At 43.1% G+C, this 19,759-nt stretch overlaps 1 protein-coding gene across 1 annotated transcript in view; it reads left to right on the forward strand.

The window, feature by feature from the left end:
• The window catches only part of MADD (MAP kinase activating death domain), a 122,722-nt gene that overhangs the window by 46,193 nt on the left and 56,770 nt on the right, over nt 1–19,759 (forward strand). The window contains 13 exon segments of the mRNA XM_088448638.1: nt 8,122–8,425; nt 8,512–8,643; nt 8,890–9,003; nt 9,088–9,168; nt 9,985–10,041; nt 11,170–11,342; nt 13,186–13,421; nt 13,494–13,650; nt 14,667–14,770; nt 14,853–15,046; nt 15,161–15,423; nt 17,679–17,827; nt 19,406–19,507. Of these exon segments, the coding sequence (XP_088304764.1) occupies nt 8,122–8,425; nt 8,512–8,643; nt 8,890–9,003; nt 9,088–9,168; nt 9,985–10,041; nt 11,170–11,342; nt 13,186–13,421; nt 13,494–13,650; nt 14,667–14,770; nt 14,853–15,046; nt 15,161–15,423; nt 17,679–17,827; nt 19,406–19,507 (2,066 nt within the window).

Raw genomic sequence — 19,759 nt, forward strand, 5'->3', positions numbered from 1 at the left:
AAACCCAGGTCATCAGTCTTGTGTACCAAATAGAAGAATATGAAAGGTGACGTCTTTGCCTGTATTTTTCAGTGGTAGAAATTCTAGATGGGAAACAGAAGACCGGAGGTGCCCATAGATGTGTCCGCATACATCTATCCTCCGTGTGCTACAAGTTGTGTTGCACATAACACGTGAGCGCCGTGTGACTCTAGTGCTGAGTGTCTTCTCGTTTGACTTTTTTCCCTTAAACTGTGTCTTATTTGCAATTGGAATGCACAAGCAGTTTATGCTGAATAAAATCTGCGGCATGCCTATATTCTGTGTGCAAAAAAATTGGTCACATAAATGCGGCGCTGATTAGATGTTCCATACAAGTTAATCAATACAGAATCAAATGAAAAAAGCCAAAGTCTTAGCGATGTGTCTCTATAAGTCCATATTCTTATTTTTCATTCAGACGAAGATTCAATTATTTCTCTTAACCTCAGCGCTTCTACCGGAAGTCCTCTCTCTGCGTCCGTATCCCCGTGTTGCCACGTGTCTCAAAACTTTGTGCTGCAGTCCCGCTGCTTGAGTTTCTCTCAGCTACAAGGATCACTTTTTCAACCAACAAAGAGAGGTGCATGGGACAGACTTGTGGAGACACGTGGCAACACGGGGATATGGACGCCGAGAGAGGACTTCCGGTAGAAGCGCTGAGGTTAAGAGAAATAATTGAATCTTCGTCTGAATGAAAAGTAAGAATATGGACTTATAGAGACACATCGCTAAGACTTTGGCTTTTTTCATTTGATTCTGTATTGATTAACTTGTATGGAACATCTAATCAGCGCCACATTTATGTGACCAATTTTTTTGTACTGTTTGACTTTCTATTTGCTGTTTTTGGTGGAGACAGTGGGTCTCATAATTTGGCTGCTTGATATTAGTACGCGCCAGTGTTTTCTCCTAATATTGTCTTATATTGTATTATATTCTGTGTGCGACTGCGGCTATACCTGCATCTGAAATGCTACATTACAGTATCAGCGGCTGTGGCACTGTAACGTAGCATTTTGCATACAGATACAGCCGCACACAGAATATAGGCATGCCGCATGTCATTTTAATCATCATAAAAAGACGGATTTTAAGGGAAAATTTCGCACAGACAGACACTTGGCACTATCGAGTCGCACCACAGTATGGCGCAACTGGAAGGACTGTTTAAAGCGCAATGGGCCGAATTCAATTCAGTGCAATGATGAATAGCCACGGCAAGGAACTCCCACAGCTATTCAATACAACGCACTGTGTGCCTGGGCGGGAATTGGTTAAGTCAGAGAATGCCGGTTCTCGCAACTTAACCTGGGTGTTAAGGCGCGGTAACCTGCATCCTCTGACTTAAGTGCCGGGCGCGCGGCTGTTAGCACCGGGCTAAGCCGACAAACAGCTCCGCACTTGGCACTTTTGTCAGATTTCTCCTCGCATCCCCAGGGTGGTGCGAGAAGAATTCCTTTAGCCGCCCAAACAGCGCGATGTATTGAATAGCTTCGGGAGCTACCTCCCGTGGCTATTAATCACTGCGCTGAATTGAATTCGACCCAATGAGGCTAGATGTATGTTGACACATCTATAGTGGGCTGTTACAATTATGTAATCTTTAGTTTGACCAGTATTGCTTGTCCACATATCTGTAGTGGATAGTAAATACAATGACATGTTCTAGGCAAAGAAAAACTCCTTGTTTAATGTGCCGGTACAGGCGAGGAATTGCTGTTCTTGTAAAATAGAATCAAGATGAAATTTGGTAGTCTGGACACAGGACCTTAACTAATCTGCTAAAACCAGGTGCATTGATGGTGAATATTGGACGTAGATCTAATGCTAACATAGCCGTCATGGCTTTAGTGATACGCTGTGCAACAGGATGGTGGCTATCATACTTGGTTCCTCTTTCAAATGATTGTTTCACAGACAATTGTTTGAAACAACTAGTCTTCTTGGTACCCTTTTGTGATGAAGATTCACCCCCAGCAGCAGCCCTAGTAAGCAAAGATTCTTCTTGGGAATCCTCGGTAGGGGAGAAGTCAGTTTTCCTTTTGAAAATTGGATGCAGGACTATCTCCGATCACTAATGAGGAGGTTGATGATGAAGGTGTTGGCTGTGGAGAGTGCATGTGCTGCTATCTATCTATCCATGCTGCTGCTAGCTGATGCTGGACTACTTTGTTATACAGGTTGAGTCTCCCATATTCAAATATTCCGCTAAAGAAACCTTTTTATTTTTGATGGTTTAATGTACACAAACTTTTTTTAAGGCTCAAAATTATTAAAAATATTGTAGAAAATAACCTTTAGGCTGTGTATATGCAATATAAATTAATTTCATGTATGTACACAAACTTTGTGTACATACATGAAAATATTGTATAACATTATCTGCAGACTGTGTGTATAAGGTGTATATAAACATAAATACATTGTGTTTAGATTTGGGTCCCATTCCCAAGATATCTCATTATGGTATGCAAATATTCCAAAATACGGACTATTCCGATATCCAAAATAACCCTGGTCCCAAGCATTTTGGATATGGGAGACTCAATCTGTACGTGATTTTCCAGATTTTGATAAACCACTTGAATGAACTAGATGCATATGATGTAGCAGGAAGGCGATGCCTAGATGGTTAACGTCTCTACCTCTACATACATTGGCACTACAAATGCCACAGATGCCTTGACTGTTAGGATTTGGGTAAAAATAATTCCACACGGAAGAGGTGGATTTTTTGTACTTTTGTCCAGGCATGACAATGCGCTTCTTATCACTGGCAGAAAATGCTGCCACCGGTAGCTGATTTACTTTGACACAAACTAGAGAGGCCAATCCCGGCTCATTTTTTCAATCCCCGGATTCAGGATTGAAAAAATCTCAATCCAGGGATTGAGTTAATCGATGCCGGCCACCCTCAATACAGAGTCTAGGGTGGGCGGCCTTACAAGGAGGTGGGCTGGTGTGCGGCTGTGTAGCGGGACCTCTGATGTCACACGATGCCACATAGCCGTAGGAGTCCTGGGGGCAGCGTCTGAGCCGACTGAACTAGTGCTCAGTGCTGCCCCTGAGCTGAAGTCAAGCCGCGCCAAACCACACATTTTAATCCTGAAATTCCAGAGATTGGAGGCACCAATCCTGGGATTGAAATCATGCTGTTTTTTTTTTGTTTTGTTTTGTTTTTCCTAAACCCCGGGATTCCGCCGATCACATTCCTGGGACTGGCTTCCATAACACAAACCTAATCCTCCTGAATTTTATCAACTTGTTCTTGTCCAACACATTCATTCTCAACATCCTCATTAGTGTCAGATACACAATTATCCCCCTCACCCTGTACACATTTACAACTTCCACAGTAGCATCCTCAATTTCTATGTTTAAACCATCATAACTTTTACTACTACTCACCCTCATTTTCAGAGGGTTCACAAATGGTGGAAGGAGTCTTCTCTAGGATTACAATGTCAGGCTCACACATACCACTTGTGGACACCATTAGACTCTCTTCAGGGAACTGTGAAGTTTGTGAACACACATTGTTCTTAGTGTTCTCTTTGTGCACTGATTTGCCTGTTTTAGAGGTGTAGACTCAAAGCAAGAAGGTGTGGTGCATGGGGGGTTACAAAAGATGCCTGACTGTGTTTTGCAATAGGCATTCTAGTGCATGATCGAGCAGTAGCAGGGCCACAACTCGCAAATTAAGGTCATGGTCTGAGCCTTTCCTTGCCACTGCATGTGGCTTATGGCATATTGACCATTTTACATTTTTTTACCGTAGTTAGAGGTGATTTTTTTTTTCTTAAAGCTTGTCAAACATTTATTTAGATTTGGAGAGCCCTTTCTTACACCTTCTTACCCTTATGACCTTCATTAAAAGTCGATGTTGAAGAAGTACTATGACTGCCAGCACTAGTTCTGGGTTGCTCTTGTTTATTCCATAAACTTATGCATGATTCATTTACACCAGGATAAGAGTAACGCTGCTGTAATTGAACTTGTCACTGTCACCACACCAAGTGAACATACAATGAGGTAGGGAAATGAGGGACTGGTACCTCTACCATGCAGTGTTTATAAGAGACTTTGACAATTCTTTTTAAACAAAATAAAATAAAATATTGTTTTCAACTTTTGCTATTTTGGGGTGCAGCTGACTGGGACACAACCGTAAAGGAAAAGTGAAGAAAACGCTTTTTGTTGGGGGCACAAACTTAATATGATCTATTTAAACAAAGTTTATTATAATATCTTGAACATACAAACATACATTGAAGACATAACACCATACATAAACAAACAAATAACAAAACATACAAAAATAGTCGTCACACTCGATAAAGGACAATAGATGGGTTAATCCTTACATATTCTGGTCAAATATGGCCATAAAAAATGTTTTTATTCAAGTCCAGAACATGTCCTCTCAGTGTGATTCACCGTGCTCCAATGTCAAGGCAAAAAATAATAGAACATGTAAAATGAAGTATTAGATGGGAAAATAAACAGAGATAATATACATCAAAGGTTTGACAGAAAAAAATTAGTGAGTTTAAAAGAACTGTACAGATTTAGGAGTGAGATACTGCGGTTAATTCATCTGCCAAGGCATCGAATGATATTAATGAGTGTTAACCTCCTCAGTGGCAATTATAAGTCAGAAAGTTTAGGATGAGTAGTAGTCATAACGAAAAGAGAGAATCAAAAATGCAATGCATCTGCTTTCAAATCTCATTGCTTCAAAGGTATCGTGCAGAGGAGATAATGATGAGAGTACATATATGTGACAATAATTGATCCACTTTGATAAGTGCTTCTGCTGTCTGTCATACTGTGCCCGGCTCCTGCAAGCCAGTACCGATGAGAGTGCGAAAAAAGATAGTAGGGTTCACCTAAAGTCTGTTATAATCCACACATGTATCTAGTATAAGGGTACAAAATCATATATATACCTAAAATACTTCAAAGAATTGGGACACAACAGTACATGAATATATGCTGCCTCTCAAAGACACACAATCTTCCCTTGAAAATACTAAATTGGAGTATAAAAGACTTCAGACTTTTTAAAGAAAAAAACAGAAAAAGATGTCTTATCTGGAGTGCAGACAGAGCACACTATTTTTTTATTTAAAGATTGTTTCAACAAGGGCTAAAAAAAAAAATGAAATTCCTTTTTTGGGAGCACTCCCTTTTTTTTTTTTTTTTTAGTAAAATGTACAAAATTAAATGTGAAATATGATTAATATTAAGATATACCTTCTATTTCATCTCATCTAAAATAATAGGGCAATCAGACAATCAGTCAGAATAATAGATTTAAATTAAAAGACTATTTTCTAAATAGAAGACTGGGAGAACAAATTGCATTTAGTCAGCCTCCGGCAAAAAATATATTTCTATATATCGTTAAGGCACTCTTAGTCTACAACAATGGAGCCGAAGAGGCGTTTCGCCTCGTGGGCTTGTTCACTTGTGATCCTAACTTCGGCTCCAGGTGCCGCCATCATGTAAGGACTGGCGGTCTCCTGAATTGATTGACATAATGTTCAGCCAATACCGCCGTCATGTGAGAACTGGCATTGGCCGCCAGAAAGCAGAAGGTGCATATGGACATCTTTGTGCTGTACTTATTATGTGTGCGCTATGTGCGTTCTTACACAATTACTGTCATTCATACCAGACTCTTTATTTTGTACTAGGAATTGTTCATGGTAAATATTTGATTACAAAAATTTGTTTATGGACACAAGGAGACCTCTGCAATGATGTATATTTAGGGGTCAATCCAATTAGGTGCGAGTAGCGAGTTTGGTCCTTGAAACTCGCAGGCATCGCATAAATGCGTGCTCCCGAGAATTCTCCAATACAATTAAAAATGCCTATTCGTGGTACTCGCAGCGGAGGTTTGCAAATTGACTGCCAAATGAGATGTGAGAGCAGTGCATGAGAAAGTGGGGAGACCATCCTGGCCCCCCCGCCTCCCCCAAACAAAAGAAAAAAAAATTAATTTCATGAGCAGGACTATATAGAAAGCTGTTTGTGGGAATTAGGAAGGTACTGTAAGTTTTTAAATAGTGTTAGGGCCTGATTCAGCAAGGAACGCAGTTGCTAATATGCACGCAATCGGTCGATTAATTCGCACTGCGACTCAGCGAGCCAGACGCTGCAGTCAGAGCTGCGTACGCAGACTCATGACAGAGTGATTGACAGGAACTGCAGTTTGTGGGTGGTGATGGGGGAGTGGCCGTGCGAACGCAGGCGTGCCAGTGCGTTTCAACGCCATTGCATGGGCTTGCATAAATTATCCGCTGCGATACCAGATGCCTCCTGAAGTCTCATAGCGTGCGCAGAAGTTAGCAATTCCCGAGTGAGGTCTGACCTGTCTTAACTGTGCGTATGGCTCCAATGTTACCGATTGTTTAGCTATGTTGGCCAAGTATACGGATGTGAATAAAGTCAAGTAGGCGTCCTTATGCCAGGCTGCGTTCGCAATGCGAATGCAAACATTTAAATATCACAGCTGATATTAGCAACGTAGTTGTGTGCGTATAGGCCCTCAATGGCTGATTTGTGTTTTGTTTTTTTAAAAATGCAAAAAAAGAAATGAAACTAATAAGTTTTAGTTTAAATCGGAAAAAAAAAATAAAAAATGCAAAAAAAAGTAAGGAAGTGGTTTTTGGGGTACTTTGAGGGCACCTTGAAAAATTGTAAAAAAAAAAAAAAAATTGAAATTTTTTTTCATTGTAATTCAATTTGGGGTGCTTAAACTAACGAAAAAGTTGATTTTTGAGTAATTTAAGGACATATTTTTTTTTACCCCCAAAAATGACACGTAATTATTGGACTAATTAAGCTAATTGGAAACTTCCATTTGCCTAATTAGTCATTAGGGGGGGTGTCCAAGGGTTTCAGCACAGGATCGGTATGAATGACCCCCGGATTTACGCCTGGCGGTTCAAATCCCGACAGCAGAAGACCGGCAGGCATCCAAATCCCGATCGATAAGTAGACTAGCTACTCCTAATCTTCTCCCCCCTACCCCTCCTTTAGGGGTGCCTAACCCTAACCCCCCTCTAACTGTCTAAACCTAACCACCCCCGTTCCCGCAACCTAAACCTAAGTCTCCCAGGAATGCCTAACCCCCTCTTTCCCTAGCCTAACTCTCCCGAGGGGGTGCCTAACCCTAGGCACCCCTAACCTAAAACCCGCGGCTGTTCGTGCCAGCCGCACGGCTTACCTTCGTTCGGTATGCCGGGCTCCCGGCGTAGGTAAAATGACAGGCGTCGGGATTTCTGCGCCTGTCATTAGACCCCTGCCAGGATTAAACAGTCGGGAAGCCGGCGGTCGGCATTTCGACCGTCTGCATCCTGACTGCATCCCTTCAGCACAGTCTCCTGACATTTTAACCTTTTACAATAAAGATTTTCCTTTCCATCTCTCACCCTCAGGGAGTTGCGAATGGAAAAATGCGAATTCAGTCTGACTGGTTCAGTGTGAGTTGCTAATTGGATTGCAAAATGAATTCACTGTGCGAAAATAGCAACTCGCACCTAATAGGATTGACCCCAGTTTGTTTTCTATTTAGAAAATAGTATTTTGATTTAATCTAGTATTTTGACTTGTAATATTACATGAAGGGTAGACCCGTCGATTTTATGTGTCTGGTTGCCCTATTATTTTAGATGAGATGAAATAATAGGTATATCTTAATATTAATCATTTTTTTCAGATTTAATTTTGAACATTTTTCACACACACAAATTCCAGTAGGTTTGGCACTCCAGACGAAGAAAATATTGTAGGGTGCCTTCCTAAAAATAATATACAGTTGGATTTCCTATAGGAGTGCATAGCAGCACCACATATATAAGGAAAAATCAGGCGGCCCTCCCACCTTCAAAAAAAGTGTTTTAAAGGTGATAAACGTAAATCAATACCTCAGTACAGATAAAAAAAATTAGACGTTTCAAGGTCCTAAGACCTTTTCATCAGGACTGTACAGTGGTATATTTGTACAGGTTACCATCTTGGTTGTTCTATTATGTACTGGTTACTTGTGGGGAAATGGGCTAATCGGTTCAATGTTTGTTTTTGTTTTAGAGACACCATATGGAGGATCTTTACCGGCTCCTTGCAGCTAGAGGAAAAGTCCAATGTTCTCCTGCATGACCTGCGTGAAATTGAAGCTTGGATTTACCGCTTGCTACGCTCCCCGACTCCAGCTCCCGGCCAGAAGAGGGTTGATGTGGAAGTCTTGCCCTTAGAGCTGCAGCCACCTTTGACCTTTGCCCTTCCTGACCCCTCACGTTTCTCATTGGTGGATTTCCCTCTCCATCTGCCGCTGGAGCTCCTGGGAGTGGAGGCCTGCTTGCAGGTCTTGTCCTGTATTTTGCTGGAACACAAGGTATAGCAGGGTTACGTATAGGTTGGATATGTCTCTGTGGTGATCTGGAGCTTGGATATATAAACCAGTTTGAAAACTCCTTCCAGGTGGTGCTGCAATCCCGGGACTACAACGCTTTGTCTATGTCCGTCATGGCATTTGTGTCCATGATCTATCCACTTGAATATATGTTTCCTGTAATCCCTCTGCTGCCCACATGTATGGCCTCTGCTGAACAGGTAAGGTGTGGTCCTCTGCTGCAGCCCATACATTGCTTTGGTCTTAATAGTTTGCTATCCGGTTATACTATGACCTTCCATCTTAGAGTATTTCTTAGAGATTGGATCAGCCGCTGTTCGTTCTATGGCTGTTTTCAAAGGTTATTGCATGTTGGGGTCAAAACTGTATCCCTAAAGTAAAGACATCATTGTTTTCTCATGTTTATGGCAGTGAAGGAAATATTACAATTTTGTTTTCTTGATTAGCTGCTCTTGGCCCCCACACCCTACATCATAGGAGTCCCAGCAAGCTTCTTCCTTTACAAGTCGGACTTTAGGATGCCAGATGATGTGTGGCTGGTGGACCTGGACACTAACAAGGTGACCACTGCTCCTTTCCTCACAAGTACTAGTGCAGTCACCCTCCTTGCCTGTAAGGTCACATTTTGGCTTCTCTTTGAACAGGTTGTGGTACCTACAAACGCAGAGCTATTACCTGTCCTGCCAGAACCAGAGGCGTCTGAACTGAAGAAACACCTGAAACAGGTGAAGGAGGAAATAGCCGTGCTGCACGCTAGATAGAAAATAAATGGCGTGCTGTTGCCATGTTTATTTTATGGATTCCCCAACACATTGCTTTCCTTCATACATGGTTTTTATTTTTTCAGTATTTGCTCTACAGTTCTTTCTTTTTCCTTTTTTTCTTTTTCTTTTCTTTTTTTTACTTTCTTTTTTCTCTTCTTTTTTTTTTCCTTTCTTTTTCTTCTCTTTTCTTTCTTTTCCTTTTCTTTCTGTTCTTCTCCAATCCCTCTTCTGTTTGTAATGACCATGCGTTTAATGTGACTACGGCGGGTCCCCAGTATCTGGAAGCTGCTTGGCGCACATTACGCATGGATCCTGTTTCACTCTCTGTGTATTATCCTGTATATGTATTCCTCTAGGGTTATTAATTTCCATTTGTATTGTACTAGAATATACTTTTTTTTTTTTTCTCATTCGGGGAAGATGTGCTAAGCCTTGGAGAGAGAGAGAGAAAGTGGACGGAGATAAAGTACCAACCAATCTGCTCCTAACTGCCACTTTACAGGCTGTTTGAAAAATTTCAGTGGATCTGATTGGTTGGTACTTTATCTCTCTCCAAGCTTTGATACATCTCCCCCTCACTTTCTTTCTGTCCTCATGGTGTATAAGAAAACAAAAACGAAAACTTTTTTTTCTCTTTTTTTTTTTTTGTTTGCTTTCATTTTCTCATTTGTGCTCGGTGATTGGTAATTTTTTTTCTTCCTCCATCTATCTCTTTGTGCTCATGTGTCCGTCTTGTCTCTGATTGGCCGCTGGTAATGTCATGTGACGTCCTCTCAGTGTCTGCACAGCATGTCCGTGATCACGCAACAGCGCCTTCTCGCCTCCGATAACAAGGTTGTTTCCGTTCCTTCTTTTCTCTGACTTTAATTTTATTTTATTTATTTATGGTTTCCTATTCACAAATATACGTGATAGTCACTGCCGTGTTTCATCTCTATGTCTCATATGGCCAATCAGGCGGCAACTTGTGTGGAGGCAGTGGACCTAGATTGGGTTGTTCTGTGTTTTGTAAATCTAGTAAGGAAAAAGTATATATATATTGTTGTCCAAAATCGGACTGTCTGGGCCAAATGTAATAGCTGGGAGTTCTGGTGATATAGTTGCGAGATATGAAGCGGCAATATTTTAAAGGGCAAAAGCACGTTGGTTTTACCCTAAAAAAATAAATAAATAAATCTTTATCTTGCGGATAAATCCCAAAAATATCTGCACTTGCCTCAATTTGCGGCTATTACATTTGGCCCCCCTCTATTGTCTTACAAATTCTATTGCCTGTTCTATATATTTTCATATTGTATCAATGCAGGCATATTGCTGTGATTTTGGGCAATTTGACTGATATTGGCCAACATGACCACGATGTTTAATCATTTTATCAACATTTATGGGATCCTAATGTGGGATATAGGTCAATGTGGTCTTACCGTTACTGCTATGTAAGTCTGTGTGTGTGTGTGGATGTGGTCATCTGGCCGCACCAACAAGCCCCATTGATGGCGTCCATCACTTAGCCCAATCATTGAACTGGCCATAATCAGATTTGGGCAGGCTGTGCTGCAGGATCAAGCAGTGTGTGGCCACCTTCATATAGTTGATTGCAGTTAGTGCTTTGGTCCACCTGGCAAGAGATACTACATAACTGTACTGACATTCTACACACGTATATGGGTGAACAAGAAAGTTCCCTGATAGCAGATAGAAGAAATCTGGGGAATAGAGTAAAATAGAGATCCATTTGATCTGTATTCCATGCTCTATACGCTTGGAGGTGACCTAAAGAAAATCGAGTCTGCATCATTTTTTCAGTGTATCTTCTGGTCTGCCCTTCTCCTCCCACAGCGCTCTCATATCGTGTTATATTAGGAACACGACATGAGAAACTGTTTATCTGGGGCAGGAGCCCTGAATGGAGGTCATTGTATAGTAGATAAGAATATGCATATCTCTGTTTCCCTGGTGCAGGCCCTGGCGAGTATGAGTCTGAACACCCAACCTATCCTGAACCTGGACAGATTTCATGAAGGGTCAGAGGCTGCTATGCTCCGACCCTCCAACGATGCACAGGGCACACCCTCAACAGAATTCAACCCCCTTATTTATGGAAATGACGTTGATTCTGTGGATGTGGCGACACGGTAACATAGCTAATTACAGTGGTTGCATTATTGTGTACTGTGGGCCTGATTCACTATGGATCACTATTGCGTTCGCAACTGCGATTACGCATGCAGACCCTCTGCGAAAATATACTAATGAATGCTATCGCATTGCCTTCGCACAGTTAGCATAGAGACGCCCACTGCTGCCCACTACCGCTATCTCACATCCGTAATACCTTACTCAGAAATCGCTAACCTCGTAGCACGTGCTGAGCACTGCTGTCGCAGTGGCTTATTTATGCGCGCCCATGAAACGGTGTTCAAATGGACAGGCACGCCTGCGTTTCTTCCACCACTTCCCGTCACCACCCCCCAAACGCTCACTGCCTGTCAATCACTCTGCGTGGTCTCTGCGATCACAGTTCGATCGCAGTGTTGCCTTCGTGCACTGCGATGCATGCGTAGTACGCAACAATCGTCCTTCTGTATGCATAATTGCAATAGCGTTCCGTAATGAATCAGGCCCTGTGTTCTTTATAGCTAAGGCTGAAATAAAATAAAGCAAATTGACCTAATTTAAAATCTTGATTTAGGTATTGTGCTCTTATGCGATATGATAAATAGCCATATGCAGTAGGGCACCACTTATTACACAGTGGTTTGTTTAACAGAATTTGTTAAGGAAATAAATACATCACTTGGAACCATCTCCTGAACCCAATTTTATTTAGAATTATTATTATTTTTAATAATTGTTTTATACTCTATACCAGTGCTTCCCAAACTCTGTCCTCAAGACACCCTAACAGTCCAGCGGGTGTATTTACTAAAGTGAGGGTTTTTACAAGTGGAGATTTTGCCCATAGCAACCAATCAGATTATACTTGACCGTTATCTAGCGCCTAGAAGATAATAACTAGAATCTGGTTGCTATGGGCAACAACTCCACTTCTAAAAACTCGCACTTTAGTAAATATACGGCTTATCCTGAATACGGCTATCCATGGCTGAGCACAGGTGGTTAAATCAAATTGACTGAGGTACTAATTAAGTTACCTGTGCCTAAGCATGGTTATCCTTCAAACCTGGACCGTTGGGGTGTCTTGGGGACCGAGTTTGGGAACCTCTTCTTTATACTATCTGTGTATTCTACAGTATATATTACCAGCTCTGATGCATCTCCCCTTGACCTTCCCGCGGGATGAGCATTGGTGGGAGGAGGGGAAAGAACTGATAGAATGCAGGTGATCCCAAAATCCCTGAGGGTTCATGAGTATTGCTTTTAACTGACAAATGTTGAGAAACATTCAGGGTTTTTGTTTAAAGCTAGGAATCCCTAAGTAAATATTACCAGCTCTGGTGTGACATCATTAACCAGAGGACTAGGCATGTGTTGCGCTTAGTGACGTCTTCACCATGCCACATGATAATGGTGTGATTATATAGGCCCTTTAACAGTTCTCTATAACTGTTTTTAGAGAACTCCTATATGGACACATTTATTAGCTCATATTCTGAATCCATTTGCATGAATTTTCAAAAGTCTTAATGCCGTTTAAACAAGTCATTAAAATGGGAAAATGAAGTGCTGTGCAATCAGAGGTAGCTGATTTGCATGTATTTACTTTGATGAGTGTGAGTGATTACAGAAGACTGTCTGTTTAATAAGGCTTCCTCAGATAATATCTCCAAGAAACTTTTTTTCATTTTTTTGTTTTGTGTTGACAACACTCTAAATTTACCTAGCAGGTGGAAAGGGTGGTAGGTGAGAGTTGACATGTACTAATAAGTGTTTGGGAGGAGATAATAGCATAATATGTAATTGTGGCAGCTGTAACGGTCTTCCTCACTCTCTTCCATCTTGATCCTTCGTTGGCAGGGTTGCCATGGTCCGGTTCTTTAACTCTCCCAACATGTTACAAGGTTTCCAGTACCATACTCGCACTTTGCGTCTCTTCCCACGCCCCGTGGTGGCTTTCCAGGCCTCTTCCTTCCTGGCTTCACGCCCCAAGGCTACTTCCTTCTCTGAGAAGCTTTCCAAAACGCAGGCCGTGGAGTACTTTGGAGAGTGGTCTCTGAACCCCACCAACTTCGCATTCCAGAGGATCCACAACAGTAGGTCCCTTTTTGTTACATCTCTTCTTCCAGCCGACATGTTTTCATACTGACGCGTTTTCCTTTCTGCAGACATGTTCGACCCGGCTTCTATTGGAGATAAACCTAAATGGTACGCCCACCAGCTACAGCCCATTCATTACAGGGTGTACGATGCAAATTCACAGCTTGCTGAAGCTCTCAGTGTCCCTGTGGAACAGGAGAGCGATTCGGAGCCTACTGACGACAGGTCTGTTTCTCTTCACTATGTCGGTCTAACTTGTCTTGATCATAAGATAGTCTTTGTTTCTAATATTTTTTTGTGTTTTTAACAGCCTAAATGTTTGATGCTTTACATTTTTATCTGCTGTAGCCTTTTGTCTCAATTTGTCTGACTAAGCACTTTGGTTTCACTGTTACCTTGTCTGGCACTGTTCATTAATCCTGTGGCTGCTAAGTTGACCTGAGTTCCCACAGTTGGTCTGCTTTTTCTAGGCCACCTTGCTGAGCCTGAGCACTGACCTTGCTTGGTCCATTCTGCTGCTGGGCCTGAACTCTACCCTTGCTGGGATCATCCTGCCGCTGCGCCTGAGCACTGACCTTGCTAGCTACGTCCTGCTGCTAGGCCTAAACAATGACCTTGCTAGATACATCCTGCTGCTGAGCTTGCTGCGTCCACCCTGTGGTGGAGCCCGAGCACTGACCTTGCTGGGTCCATCCTGCTGCTGGGCCCGGCACTGACCTTGTTGGGTCTATCCTGCTGCTGGGCCCGGGCACTGACCTTGCTGGGTCCATCCTGCTGCTGGGCCCGAGCACTGACCTTGCTGGGTCCATCCTGCTGCTGGGCCCGAGCACTGACCTTGCTGGGTACATCCTGTTGCTGGGCCCGAGCACTGACCTTGCTGGGTACATCCTGCTGCTGGGCCCGGGCACTGACCTTGTTGGGTCCATCCTGCTGCTGGGCCCGGGCACTGACCTTGCTGGGTCCTCCTACTAGAACTGCTACACTCCAGGGCCAGAAGCTTTCTTAACTCATTCTCAGCGACCTATGTAGAACGTTATAACATCCCTCTAATATGTCCTCTCTAGCAGTAATGTCTGTGCATGCTGAAGATCACTACATCACTTGCGGTTAGCTTTTGTAGATTATTTTGTATTTCAGCTGCTCAGAAACTGATGTGCTAAATGTAACTTTTGGAACACCAGTGAAATTTCTGTCATACTTTGACTTTTACAGACATTAATTTAATGCAATTTGTTTTGCAGTGGCAGTGATAGTGTAGAGTATGATGACTCCAGCTCTTCGTACTCCTCTCTTGGAGACTTTGTCAGTGAAATGATAAAGTGTGATATAAACGGTGACACGCCAAGTGAGTATGTCAGAAGCTGGACCTCAGTGAATCATGGCGGGTATGGTAGGTATAATGGTGTGACAATACATGTCCTTCGCAGACGTGGACCCTCTGACCCATGCAGCGCTGGGAGATGCCAGCGAAGTGGAGTTTGACGACTTCCAGGAGTACTCAGGAGAGGTGGAGGAAACTGGTCCCGACAGCGAGATTTCTCCTGATAACAATCAGCCACGTTCTGGTTCTAGTACAACAGCCAGCAGTAGTCCTAGCACGGTCATCCACGGAGCCAACACGGTGAGTGGAGAACGCTCTTGGTTACTAATAAGCCTCTCCAGGTTACTGTATCATTAACCCATAAGCAGCGATACTCTGCCGTAGACTTTAAACTCTTTGCTACAATTATTTCAGCAAGAGTCTGCTGACTCCACCGAACCAGACGAGAAAGTGTTGGGAGTGCTGCAGAATCACCTACCTGTCATGGCGCCCACGTTCACCCGCCTGGGGATGGAACGGCGCGAGAGTGAGGCGTCTATTGTCGGTGGAGAGACACGTAGACGGGAGTATGACAATCCCTATTTCGAGCCACAGTACGGATTTCCACCAGATGAGGAGAACGAAGATAGGGGGGAGAGTTATACCCCAATTTTTAACCAAACTGTTAACGGCACACGGTGGGAGTCTTCCCTATTCACACTACACTAAGGGAAAGGGTGTCATTTCATTGTAGCCCAGGCAGATTTATTTGCTGTGTAAAAATTGTACTGTCCTTTTGGAGTTTTCTTATTTCTTCAGCAAGATCAGTGAGAAAGCAATAGTCCAGATGGCGATAGCGACGCCAGGTCCTGTGCTACTCCGCTTGCGCCAAGTGTCCTTTTTGGAGTCTCTTTCGATCTGAAAATGCATCTCAGTCACAATCGGATGCGATAAACCACTTCACGAGACTGCTCTGATTCATTTGATATGCGACACTTGCATATCTGTGTACGTCTGAGTCTTTATACGAATGGAACATAGCGTGAAAAAGGATAAAGTATCGCGCACATCTCCACTTATCCCCGTATTCAATTCGAAATTTGTGAAAACGGGACCTGGCGAAACGCAAACAGGCAAAAAGTGCTGTCATTTTTGGGGAAATCAGCCTGACACCCCCCAAAAGATGCTCTGACATGGGGGTTCACTATGGGTACCCCTGATTAGCCCTGCTGAAGGTATTTGGGGTCTTTGAATGGTCTCAATACGCGTTATTTAGCGTCTTTGAGCAAGTGGTGAAGAATAGCATATTCCAATTTTTTTGGGGGGGAAGAAAGTAGTCCCAGCAAATTTGGGGTACATGAAAATAGGTGCAAGCATATTTTAAAGTTGCTAAGTCAAGCATTAAAAAGCGCCAAAAATGCACCTTCAGCAAGAACCTGCGATCCAAAAAAACCTCCCCCCATACTTCCAGACTCCCCCAAAGGCTATTTTGCTATTTTTTTATTTTGTACCCCCACTTTGATTTTTTTTTTTTTTTTGCCCATTTTTTTAAAGTGCTTTTTTGGGATGTCTTTTGTGTGTGTGTGTGTGTGTGTGTGTGTTTTTTTTTTTTTTTACACAATTGGCATCAAGAGGGGTGTAAAAAAGGTTATGGGGGGAGGGGGGGTTGCCGCAATTTTGCACCCCAAAACCCCAATTCTGCAATTTTTTTTCCGCCGGGTATCCATTGGCGAAACTTTTCCGCTGGTTACAAGGCGCAAACTTTTCGCACCGGCAAAAAGTCTGACAAATTGAATACGGGGATAAATGGAATCGGCGAAAATGACGTCATCGGCGAAAAAGTATTGCGGAAACTGACTCTTAGCTTCCAACTGAATACGGCCCTAAAGGTGCCCACACACATAACGACTTTTCATCCAATTTGGCCGATTTAGACGAATCGTGACGACAGATCATGTAAAAAATTGCCAAATCGTGAGTTTCTACACTTGATCACGATGCCGATGCGCGTCCCCGCTCGTCGTACATCGCATCTTCAGATCTGCCGTGCTGTAGGGCAGATTAGCCAATCTGGGATACAATGCACTGGCTGCAAGATAGATCTGAAGTCAGATTGGACATTTTTAACTCCAAATCGTGACCACGACTGCCTGGGGAGAGTTCAGGGGAAATCGTGTACATTGGCTGATTGGGAGCAAGTCGGTATGTGTGTGGGCACCTTAAGACGCATTTTCAGTTGGTAAAGGATGCCCGGCACAAACAGTCGCACTGGGCCTGGCGCGCCGAGAAGGGCTGTTTGGCGCAACTGCAGCAATACAGTGTGAGGACACCTCTGTAATTATGCAAAGGATTTTAATTTAATCAACAAACAGTTTTACCTCTTAGTGTGTTTTATTTAAACAATAATCCTGCACTATAATTTTACTGATTGCCCTGGATGCAGAATTCACCATATAATGGAATGTATTTAAATTATTATATATGTTGTGGTTACATGGAAGAGTTGGGTCCGGGATGCCAGTGCTCGGGATCCCGGCGTTTAGAATCCCGGTAACTGCATCCCGGGAGGGTTAGGATACCCACCCACCCCCCACCACTACTTACCATCGGGATGCTGGGGCTCTGACTGGTGTCAGGGTTCCGGCTCTGGCTTCCCGACAGCCGGAATTTTAACTACATCCCATGTGGATTGTCCATATCATGCTGCGAAATACATTGCATTTGGTCTACCTAATGGGTGCAGTGAGCACAATTACATTGATGTAGGAGATTGTATTTTTGATATTGCCAATCGTAAGCTTCTAGTTTATTGCCCTCTGTAACCAGCTGCTAGTGTCAGGAGATGGCATACAATTTAGGAAATAATCATAACTCTTTCACCAATATTGGCCCCGTGTATATATAGCCCCTCACCTCTCCATTTTTACCTTATTCAATGACTTTTCTTCCTCAGTTCCCAGAAGCCTCTGCTTCGGCCTAATAGCCTGAAACTGGCAAGTGACTCTGATGCAGAGACGGATTCTCGAGGGAGCTCCCCTACCTCAACCGTGTCCAACAATAGCAGCAATAACGAGGGTTTCGGGGGCATCATGTCCTTTGCCAGTGAGTGTGTTTTGTTGTGTGCAGTTGGGGAAAGCTGTCGTAACAGGAGTCTGCCAGTTTATGTATCTGTGATATTTGTTATGTCCTATCTAGAGATCTTCCTCTTAGCTTTTGTTTTCTTAAAGAACTATAGCTTGTTCTGCATCAAAACCGGATTCTACCGAATCTGTGTTGCGTTTTTTGTATGGATGTTAATGTGTGTGTGAGATGTGCACAAGCCTGTTTTGCTCGTTGTGCTTCTGTCACCTTGAACAGCAGACGATTAAACTCCTAACTTTAATAGACTTTGGTATTCTGCGTTCTGCACAATTGCTTCTGTAGATCTTCATCTTTCGTCCACCAGTTAAGCTTGTCAGGCCAAGCCACTCTGCACAGAGATTATTATACATTTTGGGTCAATGTCCGAAGCCAAATTGGGCATACCAGGTCAGTCAGATTTTTGTAGATGTTTCAGTTTCATTTTAGACAATTGGGAGATTAGGGTTAGGCACCCTTAGGAGGGTGGGTTAGGGTTAGGTACCCCCAGGGAGAGGTTGGGGTTAGGCACCCTCCCGGGAGGGTTAGGTTTAGGGAGTGGTAAGGGGGGGTTAGGATTAGGCACTAGGGGGGAGGTTAGAGTTAGGCACCATTAAGGGAGGGTTAGGGTACTTACCTGCCTCTGTCGGGCATCCACTGTCGGGATTTGAACCGGCGGCATTTCAATCCCATTCCGTTTTGTAGAATAGTATTGTAGACTGGTTGGTGATTGCTCGGTATATGGATGTTCCTTTTAAATTTCCAAATAAATATTGTTATGGAAGACAGAAAATGTATTTGGTGTTAGAAACGGCGGTGTACGCACTACTAATGCGCCATTCGCCAGTTCTCCGAGAGTTGTAGGGGTAAAGCACTGCGCTCTTCTTGTTGTTTTGACCAGTTTGAAACCCAACAAAGTGCGTTTCAACCTCCTTTCCCTTTACGATTTCCGTTCATATGAAAGGGAACGTGACAGGAGAAGCACAGACCCCCTCTAGGCCTGAGAGGTGCTATCTGAAAGCTTTTCAGTCATCATGGTAGACTCTGGCAAATGGCTCATCCAGGATACATACAATGCTTCTGTTTGTGTTTTTTGTATTGGCTCGCGGAACTCCACTCTGCTCTAAACTTTCTTATGGGCAGTGTTCTCTTAAAAAGGATTTATACCCTTTAATCAACTTTGATTTATGGGTTTGAACATAATACACAAAACACATTGCTTTCTTCTGAATCTTTTCTTTTTTTTTTTTTTTTACTTTGAAAAATCCCTATCATTTAAGTAGGGTCGATTATTGATTCCTTTTGCCCTTGAATAAGACCCGAAAACAACGTTCTAATGGCTTTGATTTAAGAAAAATAAAACAGATGAAAGCCGTAAATAAAGCAATGCTTTTAGTAAAGGAGGACTTGTACAGTATTGCCGACTGAATGTGCGACGTTATTAGCGAACTATGCCTCCCATCCCCGGCTAGAACATTCCTGGCAATGTGTGAAAAGTTGTAGCACTGACGTGTACCCTATTCACAGTGCCCACTTTACCATGGTACCTGTCTCCCTCTACAGGCAATCTGTACAAGAGCCATAGTAGCAGCTTCAGTTTGTCAAGCTTGACACTTCCAAACAAGGGCGGACGAGATAAGGCGACCCCGTTTCCCAGCTTGAAAGGTAAGTGCCCCCTTAGCCGCAGGAGAGGTATAGTGAAGTATTGCGTGTTCCAGCTTGACGGGTAAGTGCCCCAAGAACAGGAGCAGAGTAGACGAGGGCGCAACAGCCCTTCCGCATGGGAAGGTAAGGGTTACATCTGTACATTTGGATGTCGGAATGGGGCTGATTGTTCTGTATGTACACATACCATAATCCACTCCATCCTATCCATCTTGCTTCCCCAGCTTTTAAGACCTGTGTTATGCCTGCTTT

This window comes from Taudactylus pleione, unplaced genomic scaffold, assembly GCF_031769625.1.
Source record: "Taudactylus pleione unplaced genomic scaffold, aTauple2 ptg000462l, whole genome shotgun sequence".
Classification (NCBI taxonomy): domain Eukaryota; kingdom Metazoa; phylum Chordata; class Amphibia; order Anura; family Myobatrachidae; genus Taudactylus; species Taudactylus pleione.